General features: G+C 34.0%; 2 protein-coding genes across 10 annotated transcripts; one reads left to right on the top strand and one right to left on the bottom strand.

Moving 5' to 3' along the window:
- The first annotated feature begins 16,089 nt into the window (after positions 1 to 16,089).
- On the top strand, positions 16,090 to 18,765 carry LOC108324386 (uncharacterized). The gene is made up of 2 exons (XM_052874591.1): positions 16,090 to 16,450; positions 18,677 to 18,765. Exons 1-2 carry the CDS (start codon positions 16,090 to 16,092, stop codon positions 18,763 to 18,765), a joined length of 450 nt encoding a protein of 149 aa, XP_052730551.1.
- Positions 18,766 to 21,827: 3,062 nt separating this feature from the next.
- On the bottom strand, positions 21,828 to 25,549 carry LOC108324246 (ethylene receptor 2). Of its 9 annotated transcripts, XM_052875468.1 has the most exons (4): positions 25,162 to 25,414; positions 24,430 to 24,473; positions 22,616 to 24,285; positions 21,828 to 22,426 (listed from the first exon to the last, which is right to left on the bottom strand). In XM_052875468.1, the coding sequence occupies exons 1-4, from the start codon at positions 25,194 to 25,196 to the stop codon at positions 21,887 to 21,889; spliced, it is 2,289 nt and encodes a 762-aa protein (XP_052731428.1). In that variant the 5' UTR covers positions 25,197 to 25,414; the 3' UTR covers positions 21,828 to 21,886. The 9 variants fall into 9 exon arrangements, with proteins under 9 accessions (XP_052731428.1, XP_052731432.1, XP_017412620.1 ...); XM_052875472.1 differs by lacking the exons at positions 24,430 to 24,473; positions 25,162 to 25,414 and adding an exon at positions 25,422 to 25,549; XM_017557131.2 differs by lacking the exon at positions 25,162 to 25,414 and adding an exon at positions 25,422 to 25,542 and having other exon boundaries at positions 22,616 to 24,532.
- Positions 25,550 to 25,891: the final 342 nt, after the last annotated feature.

Here is a 25,891-nt window from a genome sequence, read left to right as displayed (position 1 = left end):
TTTTTAATGTTAAACATTATCTAAAATGAACTTAATAGGTATTTCAACAAAGAATTAAATAATTAATCAAACACAAGAGCATAGTGATCAACATTTCAGGAAGAATATTCTTGCGTATACGCATTTGTTTCAGATTGTTGTACCTGCCTCTTAGACTTTATAGAACGATTATACTAATTGTTTTGTTTTTAATGACTTGATTTAATTGCTTAGATATAAAATGAGTTGGAAGTACACTTTACATTGCCTACTATTATAGTTTCTAACAATAATTAGTAAATACACACAATCAAACGAGTAAGACCCACCATAATATCGAGCTTCAACAATCTAAAATGTATATTAATTTTAATAGCCTTAACTTTAATATTTTTTTTCCACTTAAATTCACTTTCAATTCCAATAGTTTTTGTGAATATACAATTATAAATTGCATAAAATTTTAATTACTGATTTAGTCTTTCAGTCCTTCAAATTAAATAATGTTGATCCATCATTAATAAAATGTTTAATTAATAACGGAGGATGTCATTGGAATAATATGCCTAATAGTAACATTTTTTTTATAATACTGTTACTTATAAATATCATTTTTCAACTATTAAAGAATTTATTAATATTTGACCAATACTTAATTTTGGAAAATTAAAATATGGGGAAATATATTTTTTTACAAAACTTTATCAGAAACATATAACTGCTCTAGCACATAAAACAAATTTCACAAAAATCATATGTAGACAAGCTAAATATAATTTTTCAATAATTACAAAATTCAGAACTAGGAAATAGTATAACATTTTTAGACTCTCCAACGAGTTAAACTGATACAAGAATATATGATGGCGTTTAAGAGAAGGCAATAAAAAAAATATGAAACAGGATTTTTATTGATCAATAAATTTAATTAATTTATAAAAAGATACTATATAATATATTGATTCATAAAAAAATATTTTGTATGTAATTCGTGAAAAAAATATTTTATTTTCTAATGTTTAATTGATCCGAAATGGAAAGAAAGAGGTTTGAATAATTTTCTTTTTCATTTCTTTTCTCCTTTTAGAAATTCTAAAACATTCGATTTGTCGCATGTGCACCTCCTCAGTATAGCAGAAACTAAGTGTTGAACTGTGTGTAATGGGGACAATACATAATAAATTAATTAATTGAACATCCTTTGCAATTTGTTCAAAGCAGAAGCTGCTTGGTACTGTTTGGAGCATGGCTCTTCCTTGTTTGCACATGATTTGATCAAATTGCAGAAACTTTTGTCATCATATAAAGTTGTCGACATTATTGAGTCCCCAGAAACTTCATGAAAAGCTCATTAGTGCAGAATAGAGGATTTTCAGTCCATGCCAATATAGTAACATAATTGAAAAAATTACTTAGTCCAAGAACAGTATAATTAGCATATACATTAATTATATATTAATGGAAACATTGGTTCCTCCAAAAACAAAACAGACAGGGAGAGATATGAGATAAGTGTTTGGCTGTATGTGCCTTGTGCAAAGTTCCTAGTTCTCACATTAAAATATGCTTCCAATTATTTTCCTTCATCATTTTAATAATATTATGTGATTGCAGCTTTTGTCCTTCTTATCTGTTTGAGCACATTAAGGGTCATTACATACTATTAATAAAAGGGAGGAAACATATGTAGTTTTGGTGTCACATAGAAACCTTCAATACATTACATTGACCCTTGTTTTTATTTTCCACACATTGGGGTTTGAGATAACAATAATGGAAAAATTATCACATTTTAATTTTTTTTTACCTAATTCTACTTTTGATTTATCATTTATAATCATGATTATGTAATTTTAGTTACTCAAAGTTTTATAAATTTGCTAATTGAATCTTTTTGATTATGTAAATATATAATTTGCACAAAGTTATATAATTTTTTTTAATTATACATATACAAGTCAATGGCTCATTAACATCTTCAAATTTTATAAAAGGACTAAGTTTTACCATTATAATATTTCGATATTCAATTAGCACATGAAAGATTAAAATCACATATTTATTATATTAGAAGAATCTAATTGTGAGGTTTGAGAGAGTAAAATTAAAGTATAAAAAAAACTAAAATATAATTAACTCTTGATTTGGTTAAAAATTAAGTCCATATATAAAAAAATTATTGTCATCGAAGATTAAAGGTTTAAAGCATTATTTTATTATAACGGATGATAACCTAATTTGCTTTTAAATAGCAAGTGTTATATATTCATGTCAATATAAAAGAGTTATTGTTAATTATGAGTATTATAAAATGAAAATTTGATTATGGTGTGAGATCTTGTACCTTACTATAATGGTGTTTGAAAAGGTTTTCGAAGGCACATGCCAAATAAAATTAATATTTAGAAGAGAAGAAAGTATCGTTATAAGATGTGTTTGAAGGAAGGGAAGACCAAGTTTAAATGTTAAAGAATAGTGTTGTATGGATTCAAACAACTAAAGTGTTTTTATATTATGCAACACGGTTTTGAAAATTCCACTTTCAGCATGTTTTACACATTGATTTTTTTTTTTTAATATTTTCTCCGTTTACCTTGATAATTTATAAACATCAGTGACTAATACGTAATTAATTAGGTGAGAGTTGGAGTTATAGGAACTGGAAATTACATATTTGGTGAAGGGTGACATGTGATAGTTGAAATGTATCTTATTGTATATATGAAGTAGAGTATCCAAAATTCTTCATTTCATATAATTATTTGCTGATAAAAGAATTAAAATAAATACAAATTGATATGTTGTTTCAATTTAATTATTTAAAATATTTATAATATGTTGTTTCTCAAATTATATCATGATCCCATTTTTTTAATTATATGTAAACTTCTCTTTTATTTTAAAAAAAATTATATTATCACTTTTGTTTTCAAGTTACACATGACCTTCCTTTAAATTTTAAAAACATTATTCCTAACAAATTCTAATAAGAAAGATCACTGTAATAGTAAAATAAAAGCAGTAGGTATAAATGTAATTAAAAAAAATTCAATAAGAGTATCATAGTAATTTTTTCTTTAATTTATTTTTAGGATTACTTTCACTAAAATTGTTTTGAATTAATAAGCTCACTACTGCTTTCAACACAATTTCAGTAGTGTAAATATAACATAATTATATTGTTGATAACAAGAAAATTTGATTAAAATATACACTTAAAGTACCTAAAACTGATGAGATCACTAACTTTAGATACAAATTTAATAACAAGTTTTGAAACTTATCTAATGTTCGTAAATTTATGATCAAGATTTGTAGCTCCTGAATCAATTTTTAGTTAATAAATTTATTATAGTGAACAAGTTCCATAAAAATTAGAGAACTAGTGACGGAAAACGATGTGGAAGTTAATTGAACTCATTTTACAAATTAATTAACTGTTTACAGTGATAAACTCTTCTAGTTTAATTCAAGAGGTTAGTACTAAACATATTAAATCAAACAAGGTGCACTGTCAATTAAGTTATGTTATTTCACAATTTTTTTTATTAACAAATAAATTTTTAAATCTAACACAATTCTATAAAATTAGTTTATAAAATGATATAAATTAATTTTTATATAATCAAATATGAAACTTTTAAAATAATAAATCTAACGAATAATAAATTTTGTTAAAATAAATTATAAGTTATGATTTTGATATCATATTAAAAAAAATTAAAAATTAAATCTATTTTATAAAACTGACTAATAAAATATATTTGAATTCCCTAATCTTTATTTTAGTTAATGTGGTACTTAAAATTTACTAGATGTGAAATATATAAAGTTTTTAATTGAGCTAGTAATGATAATTTACTATATGCACAAGGTATATGCATGCACGTAAAGCTAAGTCACATCCATGTTTAAAGTTAATTTAATATATACATATTTAAGTGTAGATATGTAAGAGAAAAATAAAAAGTTTTTAAGAAGGCTAAAATTGAATGGAATTGCATGATTAAAATTTGAGTGCAAAAAGGTGATAGGATTAAAATATATGAAAGGTGGGGAAAGAAAAACTATTCTTAACATGGTGATTTTGTTTTGATGGATCGATGATCATTAACAAAAGGAATCAAGAAACAAAAAACGACAAAAGATTGAAGTGACATGGAAATATAAATTATGATGAATTATTCAATTCACCCCATCCACAACTTTAACCTTTCACAATCTTTCAAGACAAAAGAAACTTGAAAAAGGATCTTGTCTTTTGTCCCAGAACAAACCTAGATCAGATAGCAAGACCTTACTGTGATGTATGTGAATACACAGACATTTTTTTCATACACGACAACATAAATATCTACGAAAAACTGGTCTTTACTATTTTTAGAATCAATTTATATGTCATTGCAGGTTTAAGAAATAAAATTATTTCTCATTTATCACGTTATTATGATAATTAAAGAACATTTGTTTATTTACTATAATACAACTTTATTAATTCCATATATGTGTATATATAACAACATTCGTCATTACCCGAAGGAGAGATAATTAAAATAAAATAAACTATATGTCTTCTTTCATTTTAGTTTTAGACTGAAAAACAGTTGTTGTTTCTGGATTTTGATTGATTGTACAAATATGATACCTTATACTTACTTATATATTGTCAGCATTTGAAATAAAGTTGAACAATGTTTAATAAGTTATGTATTTAATATACACATTTTTCTTTCCACATTGAATGTGATAAGTTATTATTAGAATTAATTATGATATACTTTATTAAAAGATATAAATATTGTAAGTGTTGCGCGACTTTGATTAATTAGCATATATATTTTGACTAACACACATGTTCCAAACAATAAATTTGCATTTTTGGCTGCTTAAAGACAGATATAATATAATAAAACCTCACATGTATGACCTTTTTAAGATCGGTGTTTATAATGTTTAGTTTATGAGTATTTTAATTATGTGATTTTAATATTTCATTTATTTAGTATGAATTTAAATTTTAAAAATGATGCGATTCAGCCCATTGTTAGCTTTCAATTAAATATTTATTAGATTTTATCATTTTAACACATGTGGCATAGTCAAATAAATATTTAACATGTCACTAAAGTACTCGTGTGATATTAATGTGACATGCAAAAAATTAGAAAATAAACCATCCTTCATTTAGTCAGCACTACTAAATTTGTTTAATATTTAATTAACAAATTATGAAAATATAAAATTATATAATTATTGTTTTTGAAATTCCACGTTTTTGATAAAGAAAACACTTCTAAGTACAAAGAATACTTAAACCTATATACAAACAAGAAATCAAATCTTTATTTTGAAATATACGTAAGAGTTGAACCACTAAAAAAAACATGGAAAAATCCTTCATGTTTGCAATTAAATCAAGATCACTACCTTAATTTTATAAAATTATCAGTGACAAAACTACTATTTTTCTCAACTTTTTATTATGAAAATCATCACCCACAGATCGATGCAACAAAAAATCACCATCAATCCCTTCATAATTAATATATCCTATTTGAAATTTAAAGAAAACAACATATATTTACATTAATAAAAATTAACTTCAATTAAAACACAACAAATCAAATTCACAACCTTGTCATATTACATAATTCGGAGCACTTTCATAATATCTAAATCGTCAAAATTTAAAAAATATTTATTCAAGAATATTTTCATGAACGTAGAAATGGAAATAATCATATATTATTAAGAGGTGTGACTACGTTCTATCATCTGTCTCCATTGGTGGGTAACTCACCTACTTATAGGAAAAAAAAACAAAAAAAAAAAAAAGCCAAAACGTAAGCATTTTTTTATGATTAAACCTGGAAAAAAATGAAGAAAACGAGATTGGACATCCAATATTCTACATTTTTAATTGAATAAAAAATTTAGCAAATACCACGTTGATTTTAGTAGCTCCTCGAATTTTTTATAAGCCAAAAAGATACTCTCAATCATTCAAAATTTCCTAAAATTGTAACAAAAAAACTCGACGAATCATGTGTTGTTATTTTATACGAACACTGACGCTGGAAAAATAATTATTTTAAGCAAGTTTTTCTATTTAGAAATATCACAAAAATATAGAGCAATGGATGGTCAATGATGACCTTTTCTCTTTATCACGTTAATGTAATTAATTAATAGAAAGATTATCAGATTTATGAAACTCATTATGTACTTATCCAGAAAGTTCATGTGATTAGCAGTACTAACTTTTCCTTTAACTAGAAAACAAAGCATTGAACAAGTCAAACTTTTTTTTATCCTAGTCAAGACTTGTTGTATATATATAGTTCATTAAACTTTTTTTTTCTAAATTACTAATTAATTAATGAGTCTATTCTTTCATTTATTTATGAAACTTAAACTAAAAAATGAGTTAAATTTGAATAGTTAGTTTAGAAAAAGTTTAGCAAGTTGGATTAATTGATTAGTGGCATTAAAAAGAAGTTGAAGTTTAGTGGTGAAAGCATCCTAGAGGCATAGCAATGGGAGGACCCATATTTCACATGGAATCACGTGTCTTAGTTCCTAATCCACAATTATTAAATTCCAAAATTTTTAGCAACTTGAATGCAACATTCCAAAGCAAAAGTTGGAAATTTGATGGACCCCATTATTTGTTAATCCAATAATTATTAGGTTTTGTATATATTATAATCACCCCCATGAATGGGCATCATTAAACAAATATATATTCTGTCCATGTAATGCAATCAACTAATTATGTTTAAAGGAATCCACTAAGCTTGCATTAATGAAATTTGGACCGCCCATTAAACTTTTTTTATTTGCAAAAGTGAGACTCAGGATTAATTAATTAATTAAATAAGTTGGTATGGTGGGGTACATTCAAACATCATCAAGAAAATTCACGGAAAATGTTGGCTTTTGCTCTCTAAGTCTTGCTCCTTTTGTTCATTCTTGTCATGGAGTACACATCATCTTTTACCCAAATCAGATCGAGTTTAACCTAATTTTTAAAGAGCAAATATTCATCTGGATAGTAATTTATTCAAGTAGAAAAATGCTATTTTAAAACTTGAGTTTATATTTATTCTATTGTATTTTAAAATGAGAATTAACAGGTTTAAACAGTTGATTATTCAACAAAATGTCACAACATTTTGGTAATGTCGATACATCTAATCGTTTAAAAATGGAAATCAATATAATTTAAATATTTATTTATTTTTTAATTATTTTAAACATCTTTTAAAAATAAAATAGAGATCGGAACATGAATGTCTAGTTATACAATCTCATTCGTCTTCTTCTTCGTATTTTTTTTTATAAATTTGTGATTTTTGGAGAGGCTCTTCTTTTGACAACTTTGTTTGTGGTTGTGCATGTGCCATTAGAGAGTTTCAAAGCTCCTTCTCTTCTCTTTGTGCCTGGTTTTGCATCCTAGCCTTTCTTTCTGTCCAATCACATTGTTGGGTCCCTCTGAAAATGATCAATAGTATGGGACTTAGGTAAGTGCTTTTTATATTTTCAGATTGTTGTTAGAATTTAATATATGGTTAATTTTGACAATTTCAATCACAAATAATACATTAAATTTTCTATACTATTGTTGATATTGAAATTTCAGAAAATTTTCTAAATAGATTGTTTCATTTATTTTTTAAATTTAAAAAATATTTAAAATTACACGAACTGGATTTGTTTACTTCACTGGAGTAAATATTTTGAATTGTTTAAAATTTATAGTTTAAACCCTGGTAGTACATATTTTAAATATTTAAAATTATAGTTTAGATAGGTAAATTTTTTTAATTAAATAAAATTATAGGGACTAAATTCAAAAAATTATATTATAAAGACTAAAATATAGTGAAATTACAATATCTAAAAAGTAAGACATATATACGATGTTGACTTTATATGTTTTACATATATTTTAATTGAAACTATTCAAATTAATAGATGTTTAAAAAAAATATGTATGTTTAATTGAGATGTGTCATGTTTATTTTAGTAATTTTGTTTATATTTAATTTTAAATTTATATTTACATTGAGTATATTTTAGTTTTCATTTGAGGTTTAGTATGCATGATTAATTATCAAGCAATTGCACTAAATCTTGAATTACTTGCTTTGGACACTAAGACTTTTTTTTTCATAGTAAATTAGAGATTAAATATAACCTTAAATTTGATAAAATTTCAATTTAAAACATTTTGTGTTGTTATTTAAGTGAATACGTGACTGTGGTGAAGTATAGGTAGAAATTTGTGATGATGATGACAAAACAAAAGTTGATGATCTTATAATTCAATTTCTAATTACCATATTATAATGGTTGAAGTGGAAATATTTGTAGGTACAATGACACAACATAGGTTTCGTTTTTGAAATGGATAATGTTATTGTTTCAATGTATATCTACCTACAAATGCATAACAAAACTTCCATGTTAAATATTTGTTTTATTTTTTAGTAGTTTAAACATATTTTAGTAGTTAGGTTTTGTTTTGTTTGCCATAAGAGACACTTTAGATTAAAATAGATGGTTCGGATATTATAGTTGGTTTTCCTTTCGTCTTGCTAAAATTACTATGATTTAAAATATTAATTTTATATGTTTTCATTTAGTACCAAAATAAGCATTGCACTGACAAAAGAAAGTGCTTTTGCATATGGTCATGGTTGTAATGATGTTAGTTTATAGAGAAATGATACTTTGAGATATATATATTTTTTATATTTATTTTATATTATTTTAGAAAATATATATAAAAATTTATTTTTTATGATTATATTATTTTTATAATGTGTGTCAAAAAATGTATGTTATGTTACCATTAATTTTTATCTTTTATAACGTAAAAATATCTTTTCGACAATCATTATAAAATAGTATTTCTTTTACCTTGTACATATTTATAAGGATTATAGAGTTATACAAGTAATGTTATTTTGTATGAAAAAACTATTTTCTCGATTTTTTATTATATTTGTTAAGAATATGATAAGATGGAATTGAAAACATTATGAACAAGTCATGACTTATATCCAATATTATTACTTAATATTAAATACTGGAAAGAATATATGTGAGAATCATATTATATGAATATGAATCCGATGCATAATATACAAGAAGAAAAATTTATAAATTAAATAGTTCAATATCTATATTTGTCGAGTTAAATACCAACTGTAAGAGCTCGAAAACTTAACCAGCCTTCACCTGTCAAATCACGTTTTTAATGTCTAAAAACCCTGTTCAGATTTTTATTAAGAAACGCACCCAAATCCCACATTCTGATCACCATTAAATGCACCCACGCCTACGTTCAGTGCCATTAAAACACACTCACACACTCTGCATGCAGCTGCCAAGTGTCATTTTTGGAACATTCGAAATCGTTAGTGGAATACAAGTGGCAGCAGGAGAATGGACGCTCGTCCTACGTGGGAAGGGAAAATGATTTTTCTGAAACACCCTCTTCCCACTCTTCTGCATGCTTCTTCTTCCTCCCCAAAACTCTGACCTTCCAATTCTCTGCCTTCTCTCTAGAAAAAACCTCCATCTTCTCTCTACCGTAACTTACTTTCTTCTTCTCCGATCCAATTTCAGAGACCGTAGAAGAGATCCCGACGTCCTAAGCTTTCCATTAAACCGAACAAGTTCGAGTTTTGAATCTGGTAAGTTTCTTCCATTAATCGTTCGTTCTTAGGTTTCATGCAAAACCAAACCTGGTTACCTGCATTCGCTTTGTCTGAATCAAATTTTGATTCTGTAAATTTTAGTTCACAAGAGTGGAGTGATCTGAGGATAGAAGTGGTAGTTGGGCGAATCCAGATTTACACGTTAGGACGTTCGTTCACGAATCCAAGTAAGGGAAGCTTATTAAATTTAGTTCTTGTGTTATACTGTGTTGTATGTATGTTCGGTGAATTGTATTAAGTATGATCTGAAATAATTCATTTTGATATATGATTTTGATGATGGGATGATGTATGAGAATTTATGAAATGTGCTATGATATGAGTAGTTAAATGTATGAAAGTTTATACTGAAAAATGAGTTTACTGTAAGTGAAAATTTGAAGATGAAATTCTATGATAATGAACGTTCGTTATCGAACGGTCCTTGACCGTTCGGTATTCTTAGTAATTCCCTTGAAAAACAGAATTCATTCAATTGGAAAAGAATACTTATTTAGGACGAACGCCCTCTTATATTAGTCTTACGTTTGAGCGTTCGGCCAAACGTAGATGCCCTGAGTGTGATGTGAGAAATTGAGAAACTTGAAAAATATAAATTTCTATACTTAGTCATTCTTAAATACCTCTTTTCCCTATTGTTATCTTATAAATTTCTACTTTTATAAATATTACGCATCAGCGATGGGCCTCGACCCAAAGCGTTCGTTATGAGTGGCGCTCGGTCTTATACCGAACGCTCGTCCGTGCATTAATTATCAAACGAGTGTAAATAGCGTTCGTCCATAAATTTAAATAAATATCTATTACCGCGTTCGGTCATTGACTGGCGGCTAGTCTCTTTTATTAAATCGTACTCGGTATCAGTATCTAAACGCCTTGCGGTGTCCTTATCCATTTGGATTCGATCTATAGTTATTGTACTTAAATTATTCCAAGTATAATTTGAATCGTTCTAGAATCAGTTCATTTAACTGATTCAAGTGGTCATAACGTCCGTCCTTGGAAAGACGTTCGTTTCCTTTCGTTCAGAAACGAGAACTTCTCTGTATCATGTTAACGTTCGTCCTCATTATGAAGGGGGCTGAACGCTCGTCTTTTTATGAAACTAAAATGGAATATGAAAATGATGTTAGGTTGGAAAGTTATTAAGAATGAACAGTATATGAGGTGAAACTATGGTTGTGGAATTTGAACGAGCGTTCCGTGGAGGAACGACTCATGTATTGAACATTGGAAATTGTATAGTATGACTATGGTAAAGCTACTGATGGCAGTTCATCCTGATGTTCCGTGAGTGCTCGTCCTCACATAGAGGAGGGTAGGTCATGTGTGGGAACGGCAGGAGGTCCTAGTCCTTAGGAGTACTTTGGACTGATAGGGCTAACCTCGGGTGGCAACTGTTGAATGTTTTCCAGTTACTACATCACCCGGGTGCAAGAACGCTTGTAGATACATAGATTCATACAGTCCGGACGGTCTGTCTTATGAGAATTTCGAATGATTGTATGTGTTGAGATTTATTTATTATGAATGTTGATATGTCGATTTGTATGAATGACTCATGAATTAAATTCAATAAGCTTACCCTGTTGTTTTACTTGCGTTGTCGATCGTGCTTGTACGTCCGTCCTGTCTATGCAATGATCATCCGTGTGGATGTGAGCAGAGGGAGAAGCGTTGCTTGAGGAAACGCTGGAAGAAGAAAATTTGGAGGATGCAAACCTCGTGGATGTTAAAGTGAAGGCCGAGCCCTAGCGCGCTCGTTTGTTTAGTTTTGAATTGTTTAGTCTGAATAGTGGACGTTCGGTTATTTGGTTTTGTAAAGCCGTTCGTCCCTGACTCTTCTTACTTCTGCTGTTTTGTATTTTAGTATTGTAAGTCGTTCGGTTACTTTACCTCTGAACGAGCGTCGTTTACTGTATTTATCTTCTTGTAAGGCCGTTCAGCCAGGACCTCCGTTTTAGCAATTAAGACTGCATTGGTTAACTGTTAATTGTAATTAATTCTAAATTATAGTTATTACTGTATTTTGGGATGTTACATTAGTGGTATCAGAGTAGTTTTGTTCTCTTAAAGGACACTATAGGTTATGAGTGCACTGTGTTTTTGCTGTGTGCTTAATGTGTGTTTAATGAGTAATTTTGAAACTCTTTGAACATGACTAACGCTCGTTTTTCTCTGTTTCCAGAGAACAAATGGCACCTAGACTCCCTCCTCCACCGCAACCGACTGAACCTGATGCGTCCAACAACACTAGGTTGTTGGAGACGGTGATTGATAGGTTGCAACAGCAGAACAACACGTTGATGGAACAGAACGCTACTCTGATGCAGCAGAACGAGAATGCCCTGCAGAGTTTGGAGGCCTCTCGCGCCAACTCTGAGGCTACCCAGAGGCAGTTAATGGATATTCTTGCCGCTACCAGAGGCACGCCAGGAGCGTCCTCTTCCACCGCTACACCGCCTACTGAGTGGAGCTTGGAAAGCTTCCTCCAACATCACCCAGCCAAGTTCAGTGGGACGTGCCTTCCTGATGAGGCAGATCAATGACTGCGTGATATGGATAGGATCTTTAATGCAAAGAGGTGTCCGGATGAAAATCGTTTGGCTTTCACGGAATATCTTCTGACTGGAGAAGCGAGCGTGAGGGCTATATTGACGGACGCTCACAGTCCTATTACTTGGGAGGTATTCAGAAGCAAATTCTATGAAGAATATTTTCCAGACAGTGTTCGTTTCGCCAAGGAAGTGGAGTTCCTACAGTTGGTACAAGGGGGAATGTCTGTTTCTGAGTATACGAACAAGTTCAAGGACTTGGTTCGTTTCAATACCATGGCGACCAGTGGAGAATGGCAATGCAGGAAGTTTGAGAACGGGCTAAGGAGTGACTTGAAAGTATTAATATCCAGCCTGTGCATTAGATCGTTCCCTGCTATGGTCGAGAGAGCCAAAGTTTTGGAGAAGAACGTTGCGGAGGCAGAGCAACAGAAGAAACAACAAATGAGTAAGGGGCCGGTTTTATCAAGAAATACTTCGAATGTGAGAAGACCCCCATACGTTCGTCCAACCCAATCCCCTAGTGGATCACAAGCATTGGTTACTGTCGGCCAATCTGGGCAGCAGAGGAATGTGACTTGTTACCAGTGTGGAGGACCGCACTATCGGTGGGCATGTCCTCAACTATCAGGGGGAAAATATTGCAACAGATGCAGAAGAAATAGACACTTAGAGCATGAGTGTAACATGGGAGGTCGTGCGGCAATAAGACCGCCGAACGCTGGGAGAACACAGCAAGGGAGAGGTGGACGTGCGCAGGCAGTAGGGAGAGTGTATGCAATTACGGGTGCTGAAGTTGCTAGTTCAGGTACACTCATCATCAGTACTTGCTTACTGTTTGGAAAGCCTTGTTGTGTATTGTATGATTCGGGGGCAACTCATTCCTTCATCTCGAAGGCGTGCGTTGAAAAACTGGGGCTAGTGGAGAGTGAATTACAGTTCGACTTGGTGGTGTCAACCCCAGCGGCTGGTGGGATTAGAACATCTACGGGTTGCATTAAATGTCCTATAGAAGTTGAGGGGCGTAGATTTAAAGTTAACCTCATCTGCTTACCTCTTCAAGGTTTAGAGGTAATTTTGGGGATGGATTGGTTGGCTACCAATCGCATTCTCATAGACTGTGGTAAGAAGGAGTTAGTCTTTCCGGATGAAGAAGAAGAGGAATTGTCAGTGACGCTCGGTCAGCTTAAGGAAGATATCGTGGAGGGCGCCTACTGCTTTTTGATAATGGCGAATTCAGATGAAGAGTTTGAAGGAGTGAGCTGGGAACGATCGTCCCGTAATGAGTTAAGTGGAGGACGGTCGGTAATTGAGGAATTCCCTGAAGTTTTTCCAGACGAGATACCTGGACTACCTCCTATTCGTGAGGTTGAGTTTACGATCGACTTGATGACGACAGCAGCGCCTATATCTGTTCAACCTTATCGTATGTCGCCTGCGGAGTTGGTTGAGCTCAAGAAACAGATTGAAAAATTGATGGACAAGCAGTTCATCAGGCCGAGCGTATCACCTTGGGGGCACCTGTGTTGTTAGTGAAGAAGAAAGATGGCAGCTCTCGGCTCTGCATTGATTACAAACAACTTAATAAGCTGACCATCAAGAACAAGTATCCACTGCCTCGGATTGACGACCTACTGGATCAGTTGCAGGGTGCGAGCGTATTTTCGAAGATTGACTTACGCTCGGGCTATCACCAAATTCGGGTGAAGGAAGGGGACATTCAGAAGACGACCTTTAGGTCTCGTTATGGGCATTATGAGTATGTGGTGATGCCATTCGGGGTGACGAACGCTCCAGCAATCTTCATGGATTATATGAACCGAATCTTCAGACCGTATCTGGACAAGTTCGTGGTAGTTTTCATCGACGACATTCTAATCTACTCCAAGAACCATGAAGAACATGAGGAACACTTGAGGGTCGTGCTTGGCGTTTTGAAGGAAAAGGAACTGTACGCCAAATTATCAAAGTGTGAATTTTGGATGAAAAGCGTGCAGTTCTTGGGGCACGTTGTGTCGGTTGAAGGAATCTCCGTAGACCCGGCAAAGGTACGAGCGGTTTTGAAGTGGGCGAGTCCGCGTTCGGTCACGGAAGTACGGAGTTTCGTTGGTCTTGCGGGCTACTACAGGCGCTTTATCGAAGGTTTTTCTAAGATAGTAGCACCGCTGACGCAGCTTACGCGCAAGGATCACCCGTTCGCTTGGACCGATCGGTGTGAAGAGAGTTTTCAAGAGCTTAAGCGGAAGTTGACGAGCGCTCCGGTTTTAGTGATTCCAGACACTGCCAAACCATTTGAAGTCTACTGTGATGCCTCTCATCAAGGTTTGGGCTGTGTACTGATGCAAGAGAGACGAGCAATGGCGTACGCTTCTCGACAATTGAAGATTCACGAGAAGAACTATCCGACACACGACCTGGAGCTGGCAGCGGTCGTCTTTGCTCTGAAGATTTGGAGGCATCATCTGTATGGATCCACCTTCCAGGTCTTCAGCGATCACAAGAGTCTCAAGTACCTCTTCGATCAAAAGGAGTTAAACATGAGGCAGAGGAGGTGGCTTGAGTTCTTAAAGGATTATGATTTTGAGCTACTCTACCATCCAGGAAAGGCGAATGTGGTAGCGGACGCTTTGAGCAGAAAAGTGGTACATGTGTCGTCCATGATGGTGCGTGAACTGAGCTTGGTGGAGAGCTTCAGAGACCTAAGGTTACAGTTCAAATTAGAACCGGACAACATCAAATGTTGTAACCTTAGGATATCCAGTAACGTATTTGACCGGATCAGAATAAAACAACTGGAAGATGAAGAATTGTTGAAGATCAGAAGAGCGCTCGGCACGGATCAAGCAAAGGAATTCAACACGGGGACGGACGGCCTATTACACTATATGGGTAGGACGTGCGTTCCAAATGATGGAGATCTGAAGAGAATCATCCTGGAGGAAGGACATCACACCCGTTTTAGCATGCACCCCGGCATGACTACGATGTATCAAGACCTCAGGAAGACGTTCTGGTGGCCAGGAATGAAGAACGATGTCGCTCGTTTCGTGGCGTCATGCTTAACTTGTCAGCGAGCGAAGGCTGAACACCAAAGACCAGGCGGTTTGTTGCAGCAACTTGAGATTCCAGAGTGGAAATGGGACAACATCTCAATGGACTTCGTGACCCACTTGCCCCGTACAATCAAGAATCACGATTCCATTTGGGTGATAGTGGATCGACTGACGAAGAGTGCTCATTTCCTTGCGGTCAACCTGAAGATGTCAATGACTAACTTGGCAAAGCTCTACATCAAGGAGATCGTTCGTCTACACGGAGTGCCGTCCAGTATCATCTCTGACCGAGACACGAGATTCACTTCTCGGTTTTGGCAATCCTTGCAAAGCGAACTGGGCAGCAAGCTTCAAATGAGTTCAGCCTATCATCCTCAAACGGACGGTCAATCTGAGAGGACCATCCAGACGCTCGAAGACTTACTGAGGACGTGCGTCCTAGATCACGTGGGCGTCTGGGATGAAGTACTGCCGTTAGTAGAGTTCACCTACAACAACAGCTTCCAGTCCAGCATTGGAATGGCTCCCTTCGAAGCTCTTTACGGACGTAAGTGTCGCATGCCACTTTGCTGGTTTCAAGAAGGAGAGAACGTATTGACTGGACCTGAGCTCATTCAACAAACGACTGAAAAGGTGAAATTAATCCAAGAAAGGTTGAAGACGTCGAGGAGCAGATAGAAGTCTTATGCTGACAAGAGAAGAAGGCCGTTAGAGTTCAAAGCCGGAGATCACGTTTTTCTGAGGCTGAATCCGACCACGGGAGTCGGCAGAGCTATGCGACCAAAGAAGTTATCTCCGAAGTTCGTCGGACCCTATCAAATACTAGGGAAGATTGGCCCAGTAGCGTACGAGCTAGCCTTGCCTCCTCAATTGTCCAACCTTCATCCCGTCTTCCACGTTTCCCAACTCCGGAAATACATAGCAAATCCCTCGCACATATTGGAGCTAGAGGACGTTCGTCTTCGTCAAGACCGAACGTTCGAGATGAAGCCAGTCCGTGTTGAAGATGTCCGCACCAAGTACTACAAAGGAAAAACCGTTCGTTTAGTGAAGATGGTGTGGGATGCAAATACTGGTGACTCAACGTGGGAAGTAGAGGACGCCATGAAGGACTTGTACCCTCACCTATTTCCTGGTAAGTCTAAATTTTCGAGGACGAAAATTTTTTTAGTTAGGGAGAATGTAAGACCTCGAAAACTTAACCAGCCTCCACCTGTCAAATCACGTTTTTAATGCCTAAAAACCCTGTTCAGATTTTTATTAAGAAACGCACCCAAACCCCACATTCTGATCACCATTAAATGCACCCACGCCTACGTTCAGTGCCATTAAAACGCACTCACACACTCTGCATGCAGCTGCCAAGTGTCATTTTTGGAACATTCGAAATCGTTAGTGGAATACAAGTGGCAGCAGGAGAATGGACGCTCGTCCTACGTGGGAAGGGAAAATGATTTTTCTGAAACACCCTCTTCCCACTCTTCTGCATGCTTCTTCTTCCTCCCCAAAACTCTGACCTTTCAATTCTCTGCCTTCTCTCTAGAAAAAACCTCCATCTTCTCTCTACCGTAACTCACTTTCTTCTTCTCCGATCCAATTTCAGAGACCGTAGAAGAGATCCCGACGTCCTAAGCTTTCCATTAAACCGAACAAGTTCGAGTTTTGAATCTGGTAAGTTTCTTCCATTAATCGTTCATTCTTAGGTTTCATGCAAAACCAAACCTGGTTACCTGCATTCGCTTTGTCTGAATCAAATTTTGATTCTGTAAATTTTAGTTCACAAGAGTGGAGTGATCTGAGGATAGAAGTGGTAGTTGGGCGAATCCAGATTTACACGTTAGGACGTTCGTTCACGAATCCAAGTAAGGGAAGCTTATTAAATTTAGTTCTTGTGTTATACTGTGCTGTATGTATGTTTGGTGAATTGTATTAAGTATGATCTGAAATAATTCATTTTGATATATGATTTTGATGATGGGATGATGTATGAGAATTTATGAAATGTGCTATGATATGAGTAGTTAAATGTATGAAAGTTTATACTGAAAAATGAGTTTACTGTAAGTGAAAATTTGAAGATGAAATTCTATGATAATGAACGTTCGTTATCGAACGGTCCTTGACCGTTCGATATTCTTAGTAATTCCCTTGAAAAACAGAATTCATTCAATTGGAAAAGAATACTTATTTAGGACGAACGCCCTCTTATATTAGTCTTACATTTGAGCGTTCGGCCAAACGTAGATGCCCTGAGTGTGATGTGAGAAATTGAGAAACTTGAAAAATATAAATTTCTATACTTAGTCATTCTTAAATACCTCTTTTCCCTATTGTTATCTTATAAATTTCTACTTTTATAAATATTACGCATCAGCAATGAGCCTCGACCCAAAGCGTTCGTTATGAGTGGCGCTCGGTCTTATACCGAACGCTCGTCCGTGCATTAATTATCAAACGAGTGTAAATAGCGTTCGTCCATAAATTTAAATAAATATCTATTACCGCGTTCGGTTATTGACTGACGGCTAGTCTCTTTTATTAAATCGTACTCGGTATCAGTATCTAAACGCCTTGCGGTGTCCTTATCCATTTGGATTCGATCTATAGTTATTGTACTTAAATTATTCCAAGTATAATTTGAATCGTTCTAGAATCAGTTCATTTAACTGATTCAAGTGGTCATAACGTCCGTCCTTGGAAAGACGTTCGTTTCCATTCATTCAGAAACGAGAACTTCTCTGTATCATGTTAACGTTCGTCCTCATTATGAAGGGGGCTGAACGCTCGTCTTTTTATGAAACTAAAATGGAATATGAAAATGATGTTAATTTGGAAAGTTATTAAGAATGAACAGTATATGAGGTGAAACTATGGTTGTGGAATTTGAACGAGCGTTCCGTGGAGGAACGACTCATGTATTGAACATTGGAAATTGTATAGTATGACTATGGTAAAGCTACTGATGACAGTTCATCCTGATGTTCCGTGAGTGCTCGTCCTCACATAGAGGAGGGTAGGTCATGTGTGGGAACGGCAGGAGGTCCTAGTCCTTAGGAGTACTTTGGACTGATAGGGCTAACCTCGGGTGGCAGCTGTTGAATGTTTTCCAGTTACTACATCACCCGGGTGCAAGAACGCCTGTAGATACATAGATTCATACAGTCCGGACAGTCTGTCTTATGAGAATTTCGAATGATTGTATGTGTTGAGATTTATTTATTATGAATGTTGATATGTCGATTTGTATGAATGACTCATGAATTAAATTCAATAAGCTTACCCTATTGTTTTACTTGCGTTGTCGATCGTGCTTGTACGTCCGTCCTGTCTATGCAATGATCATTCGTGTGGATGTGAGCAGAGGGAGAAGCGTTGCTTGAGGAAACGCTGGAAGAAGAAAATTTGGAGGATGCAAACCTCGTGGATGTTGAAGTGAAGGCCGAGCCCTAGCGCGCTCGTTTGTTTAGTTTTGAATTGTTTAGTCTGAATAGTGGACGTTCGGTTATTTGGTTTTGTAAAGCCGTTCGTCCCTGACTCTTCTTACTTCTGCTGTTTTGTATTTTAGTATTGTAAGTCGTTCGGTTACTTTACCTCTGAACGAGCGTCGTTTACTGTATTTATCTTCTTGTAAGGCCGTTCGGCCAGGACCTCCGTTTTAGCAATTAAGACTGCATTGGTTAACTGTTAATTGTAATTAATTCTAAATTATAGTTATTACTGTATTTTGGGATGTTACACCAACCTTCATACATCCATTAATAAAAACAGCAATTGAAAAGATGAAGCAATTTGACCCAAGAATAGATATGTTTTCATGATTGAATTTTTCCACTATTTTAATCTTTTATATATTGTGATGCTATTTTTCTAAACACTGCTTAAAATTTTAAATTTTTTTATAAAAAGAATTACACAAAAATATTAAACATTCTAGCAAACGCACCAATGAATCTTTTAGGCTGTCTAGAAGAAAGAAGAACACAAGTCCCCACAAATAGCCACCTTAACGATGTTGAAAATGTAGTGTTTTGGAACATTGTGTTGGAGTTTTCAACATTGAACATACCACTTGACTTAATCAATATTTCTTGCAAGTATTAATCTGCTTAATATTCTTTATCTGATACATTTTTTTATATATTTACATAACTACTACCATGTTTCAGCATAACGTATGAATAAATTAATAATGCAATTTGTACATATATGACAGTAGAAACCCAGTTTGTGACTTGCCATTGTACGCAATTAATTTAGAACATAGACCAAGAACATGTTTTGTCTTTTGCGTGATGTGATAATGGTATCAGTTTATGAATTGATTATTGTATAAATACTTTGACTCTACAATTATTATAAGACTATAGTTTTGTACTGCCCAATAGGCTTACTACGAATAGTATAACTATACTATTGATACTTAATGAATTTGAAATCTCAGACGAGTTAGAAATGTTTGTTACAAGTTGGTTCACATGAAATATTTTATTAGCGAATTAAATATATTTTTCTCCTTTAATTTTGAGTAAAAATTTGATTAGTTTTTTTTTTAATTTTAAATTACTTTAGTTCTTTATCTTTAAAATCACATAAATTTTGTTAAGTTTATTCGAGATTTTAAACTTATTACTCAATTAATATTAAAAAAAAAAAATATAAACATCATGAAATATTTTTAAAATGTCAAATAAACTTAATAAATTTAGTTAAAATGACTAGATTTACGTATTTATAAAATTGAAAAACTAAATTGAATCAAAATTTTGAAAAAAAACTAACTTTAATTTTCATTAAAAAATTAAGGATAAAAAAATATATGTAATCCTTTATTATATAATATATATGGTATTTAGTAATTCATAGAAATTAGTAATTTCTAATTACTAGATTGAAATATGCTTTCTATATATAAAAAAAAGTTAAAATTTATTTTAAACTATAATATTAGAAGAAAATGTGATGTAGACTATTTATTATTATCTTAATATTCTTCTCAAACTATTGGGTAATTGCACCAATAAGTACCCAAATAGGACCTGGGCCATGATGAAAACCATGGGCCACCTAATCCATTTTTCTCATTAATTCACACGTCGTCTTGTAAGCAAAATTAAGTCTTTTTGAGACTAAGTATCCCCTCATATATATTTGGTTCTTTAAAACTAATAATATATATCATTAAATAATATGATATGAAAATGCAATGTTTTATTAAACTTTTATATAAAAATTTTCATTTAAGATATTTAATTTTTTTTTCTAAACATGCTTTAATTAATTAAATATTTTAACATTTCTTAAGATTCTTTCAAAATTGACAGTTTCAATTCAACTCTGTTGGATTAATAGAAAACTTATTATAGTTAATGTATTTACAGTACAATATAATAATCAAACGAAAAATAATAATAATAAAATTAAGAGCATTTAGGTAAACAGAAAAGAAGTTAAGCATGAACATATTAATTATTCTCATAATACTCTGAACATTTTTGGAGAAATAATTCCCGAAGTATACTTCATTGAAAGACAATAATTCAAAAAGATTAATGATAATTATAACATGATAGTTATACCTTTTTCACTTTATATAAAATGATAAAAAAGATTGAATTAATATGAGATTGTGAATATGGTTTGTTTCGTTTTTTATTCTTTTTATTTTTAATTTTTGTTATTTTGTGACGGCAGGTTAATATTTGAGAAGGAAAGAAATCAATAAATCATGAAACAAACCTACCAAATAGACAAAGATTGAGCAACCAAAAGGTTGAGAGGTGATTGATTCTTCTTTTTCTTTTTCTTTTTCTTTCGTTGTTTTGTCTCCAAGGAAAAAGCTCACAGCGGAAAATACGTTATAAAATTGAAATTCGGGCCCTTAGTGTTTAAGGTTGTTGGGGAAAATAAAATAAATAAATGGGTCCACATGAAAATGATACAAGTGTTGTTTCATTTACGTGGTAAGGTTCATGCAAGTTTTCTAGTTTACTTCAACAAATTCTTGTCTGTCACTTTATCTTTTCCTTCTACCATGTTTATAGGTGAGTATTTATTCAATGTTTGGAATCACTTCATGCATGAATTTGAAACTCTTCTAAAAGGAAAACAATTTTTGGAATGATTTAGCATGATAAAAATCTATCATTTAAAATTTAAAATCCAACAAAGAAACATATTATATTTAAGATATCCAATCAAATGCAATGCATATTTAACAACATAAAAGTTAAATATCATAATAAATAACTCAAACTCATTATCTTTACATTTTCTTGATTTTAGGTTGAAGAAAACGTCAATCTTTTCTATTACTGAAAATCTTATATCAGTTAAATATAAAACTAATTTATAATATATAAAATAGTGTAAAATTTTACCTACTACTCTTGTAAAGTTGAATTAGGTGTAAAGTGAGATTTAAATTTATAACGAATTTTGAGGCATAATAACAACTGACTATCTATAAGGATCAAACATGCCGCAAAAGGATAACTAAAAAGCTACCAAGAATATGGCTGAAAAAAATTTTGTATAAAAGTTTATATTTTAACATGTTACAAGGGCTTAATCCTCACATGACAGTATTTCCCTGCAACAGGATTCTTCTGAGTTCAGCGGCAATTCCATGCAGCAAAAGCGGTTTTCTTATGACTCCATTGATGCCAACTTGCATGCATTTTTCCCAGAAATCTTTTGTGCTTGCAGTCAAGGCCACAATCACCGGCCAGTTTCTGCTGCCGAACTTGCGAAGCCTTGATGCAACTTCAAACCCATCAAGCTCAGGCATGTGAAGATCCAAAACAATCACTTGAAAGGAGCATCCACCAGCTCCAATCACACTCAGACATTCAATTCCAGAACAAACACAAGTCACACAGCACCCTAGTTTCTGCAGCAACTTCTGAGTCACTGCTCTATTTACATCATCGTTCTCCACCAACAACACTTGTAGACCTCTGAAAAATGAGTTCGAATTTGACGCCTCAGAACTTTCCCCAGTTTCACTCATGGACACAGCAACAGATCGCTTCACTTGAAACCGTAGAGAAATGGCCATTACCTGAGGATCACCTTCACCGTTTGGTACAAACCATATGTTTCCTTGCATCAACTGCAATATACAGAAACAAAGCACAAAGTCATTAGAGAGAACAATATTACAGAACATAGAAACTATTAGGATTAAATATGTTATCAGTATCTGAACTTTAACTATTACTATAACAGTTACAACTATACATATAGAAAAAGTATCATAATGAACTTGTTACACACACCAAATCAATGTCACTAAACTCACCTGAATTATCCTCTTGCAAATGCTGAAGCTCAATCTTTGCTCAACCGTATCAGTAGCACGCATTGTACCAGGAAGGTGCCCTGAAGGAACTGGATTGTCCATTTCAGAATCACCAGTATTGATCCCTATCTCAAATCTGATATTTACATCCCCATTTGAAGAGCTTGGTCTCCAATTTGTCCAACCCTGGTCACTCCTCCCTTGACTTCCAGTTTCTGCATAAACTCGGAGCACAAGAACCCCTCCTCCTCGGTTACAATTTATTGCACTCCCAACCATATGCAGAAGCACTTGGAAGACCCTCTTTTCCTCACCTATAACATTGTCTGGCAAAGACTTATCAGCATCAACAACAAAGCCAAGGCCACTATAAACACACATGAACCTGGCAAAGCAAGCTGCATCCTTCACCATAGCATGCAGTCCAAAAGGCTTCATCTCCAAAGGGAATCTTCCATCATCCCTTGATGACCAGTCCATGGCATCATTCAGCAGGTTTGACATGACAGTGCTGGTTCTGAACATAGAATCCACAACGAGTTTCTGTTCTCGCTTTAAATTCTCTTCCTGCATCACTGAAAGCAGCCCCAAGATTGAGTGCATAGGCCTTCCCATTCCATTACTCATCACTTTCTGAAATGCTGCTCTGGCCTGGTTGGCCCTCATAGCATTAATCTTTTCCACTTGCAATGCTCGATTTTGTTCCTCCAACTTCCCTCTCATCATATGAGACTCTTCAAGAATTGCAGCATGAGACAGAGCCACCGCCACCTGATCAGCAACCACCTTGATGATCTCCAGCTCTTGAGTGCTCCATGATTTAGCCTCAGTGACAGGGAGAATCAAAACCAACACGGCATAACATGTTTGCCTCAGCTCCGGCGTTCCCCCTTTGAAATTGCTAACCCGAAGCATTGGCATTCGGATTGCAGCAACTGGTCCTGCCACACCAGAATCTCCACTGCTGGCAGTGGCAAGCACTGAATCAGAATCAATCACGTTCACTTCATCACTCCCCTTGATTCTGGCAACATCAGGATCAGTTATGAGAATAGAACAGTTGGCATTCCTCCCATTCAATTCATGAGTAAGGTTCATCTCAGTTTTCTCATCATTTGGCATCCAAATTGCACAGTTTTGCAAACCAAGTATCTTGGAGAGTTCAACCAAGGTGGTGTACAGAATCTTGTGCCTATCCAAGGACTTTCGAATCTCTTGAGTAAGCATTCTTACATGAACCGAAGCCTCCTTCTGTTTCATTATGAAGCCAACCTCCCTGCCAAGATCCCAGGTCTTTTTCTTCAGCATAAACTCCCTAACCTTCACTTTCAACAGCAGAGGGATCAGAGTGAGGAGAGTTAGAGCAGTGGCACATGACACCAAGGCAGTGAGAATTTTGAACACAGTGATTGCCACCATCAGTTGAAAAGTGTGGGGACCATAAGTCCACCCATTCAGCAAATGTGTCATCCCACAAAGTACAATGAAAGCAATGAACTCAAAGAGGACCCATTTGAATGGGAGATTTGAGCAACTAACAAAGTAAAGCAGCTCAACAGGGATGGAGAAGTAGGCCACAGCAATCAGAAAATCACCAACCCTTTGGCACTCCAGAATGGTATCAATAGTCCAGAAGCTCCACTCATCATCACAGTTACATCTTTGAACATCTGTTCCATACACACATGTCACCACCACAAACCAAGTTAACAACAGTCCAAATGACACTGACTTCAACATTATCCCTATGCGTAGCTTCTTCAATCCATTCACTCAATAAGAAACTCAAAACACATCAAAAATCCCTCAACTACCTCCAACTCCCAATGTTGCTTCTTCAACTATCGTTTCCTCCTTCCTCAACACAGTTAAATAAAAAGAATTACAATCTTCGTAAGATCCAAATCACCAAAAACACTACAAGATCCAAAGGGGAAAAAAATAAATAGAGAGAAAGAAAAAGGTCTAGGAAACTACAATTCTTTTTGTTTTCACCTTTTCTCAAAATCCACACACACCCATTTGGTTGGAATGGCATTACTCAGTAAATAACACAGTACAAACGGTAAAGATGACATTTTCATCAACCAAATTATATGTATGTGCCTATACATACATACATATATATATATATATATATATATATATATATATATATATATATATATATATATATATATATATATATATATATATATATATATATATATCCACATATGGAATAAACAAATGCAGAAAAAAACAAGTTAAATCATTAAAAAAATAAAACTACTCCAACAACGTTCACTGCTTAAAAATAAATAAAGAAAAGACCAAGTTATGAAGACCAATCTTTCCTTTTAAAAATAAAGTGTCTGCAAAACACAACCCAATAGTTACTTAAAATAAACAAAACTCAGATTTCAATCATACATATAATCCAATCCTGATTGGATCGTAATTAAGAATTATCTTATCCCTACCCAGGAGACACCAAAACCTGAATAAAAACACAAAACTCATTCGCTCTAATCACAGAGTGTTTGAAAATCCATATGAGAATAAACCTGAAGAGAGATAAAACGCTTCTCACATTCGACATATCGCAAATCACATCCAAGAGGTTAAAATAACCTTCTACCAATCAGTCCAACCTGCCAGACACAAAAAAACGTGCCACACCCCATTTTTCTCTACGCATTGATTAAACTAGTGCAACCCTTTTGATAATTAGGAAGAAAGAACAGAAAGAAACCAGCTTTATAGCATGCAACGAATCCCACCACTGAAAAAAAAAACCTTGTTTACTGTGGTCAAATCCAACTACCTCGTGCCTTGTAATCCGGTGAGTGGGGTGTGTTGTGGTGTGTGACAAGCAAAGGGTAGCAGGACTTGGAAAAGAGCACAAGTTAAGAGACAACCAGATGGAGAAAAATAATGCAAGTGGCGTTCTTATACTTGTTGTGGATGTTAAGGTACTGCTGCAACTGCTGCTATTACTACTGCTACTACAACCACAATAAAAACAAAAACAATAGCAGTAGTTGTTTTGTGTTGGAGCACACAAAGAAAATGGAGAGAGAAAGAAAGGGTGTGTGATGATGATATGTATGAGACTTGTGAGAGAAGTACAAGCAATGTGGTTTTGTTTGAAGGAATGAGAGGGAAACCACAAACCATAAAAGGAAAGAGAATAGCGCCGTTGTTTCGTGAGAGAAGAGAGAGAAAGAGGAGAGAGAGAGGGTCCACTATTCTTACATGAAGAGAACTTAGACGCTCTTTTGAACTGAGATGTCT

The sequence above is a fragment of the Vigna angularis genome, chromosome 3, assembly GCF_016808095.1.
Source record: "Vigna angularis cultivar LongXiaoDou No.4 chromosome 3, ASM1680809v1, whole genome shotgun sequence".
NCBI lineage: Eukaryota > Viridiplantae > Streptophyta > Magnoliopsida > Fabales > Fabaceae > Vigna > Vigna angularis.
This window is presented reverse-complemented; position numbering and strand designations above follow the sequence as displayed.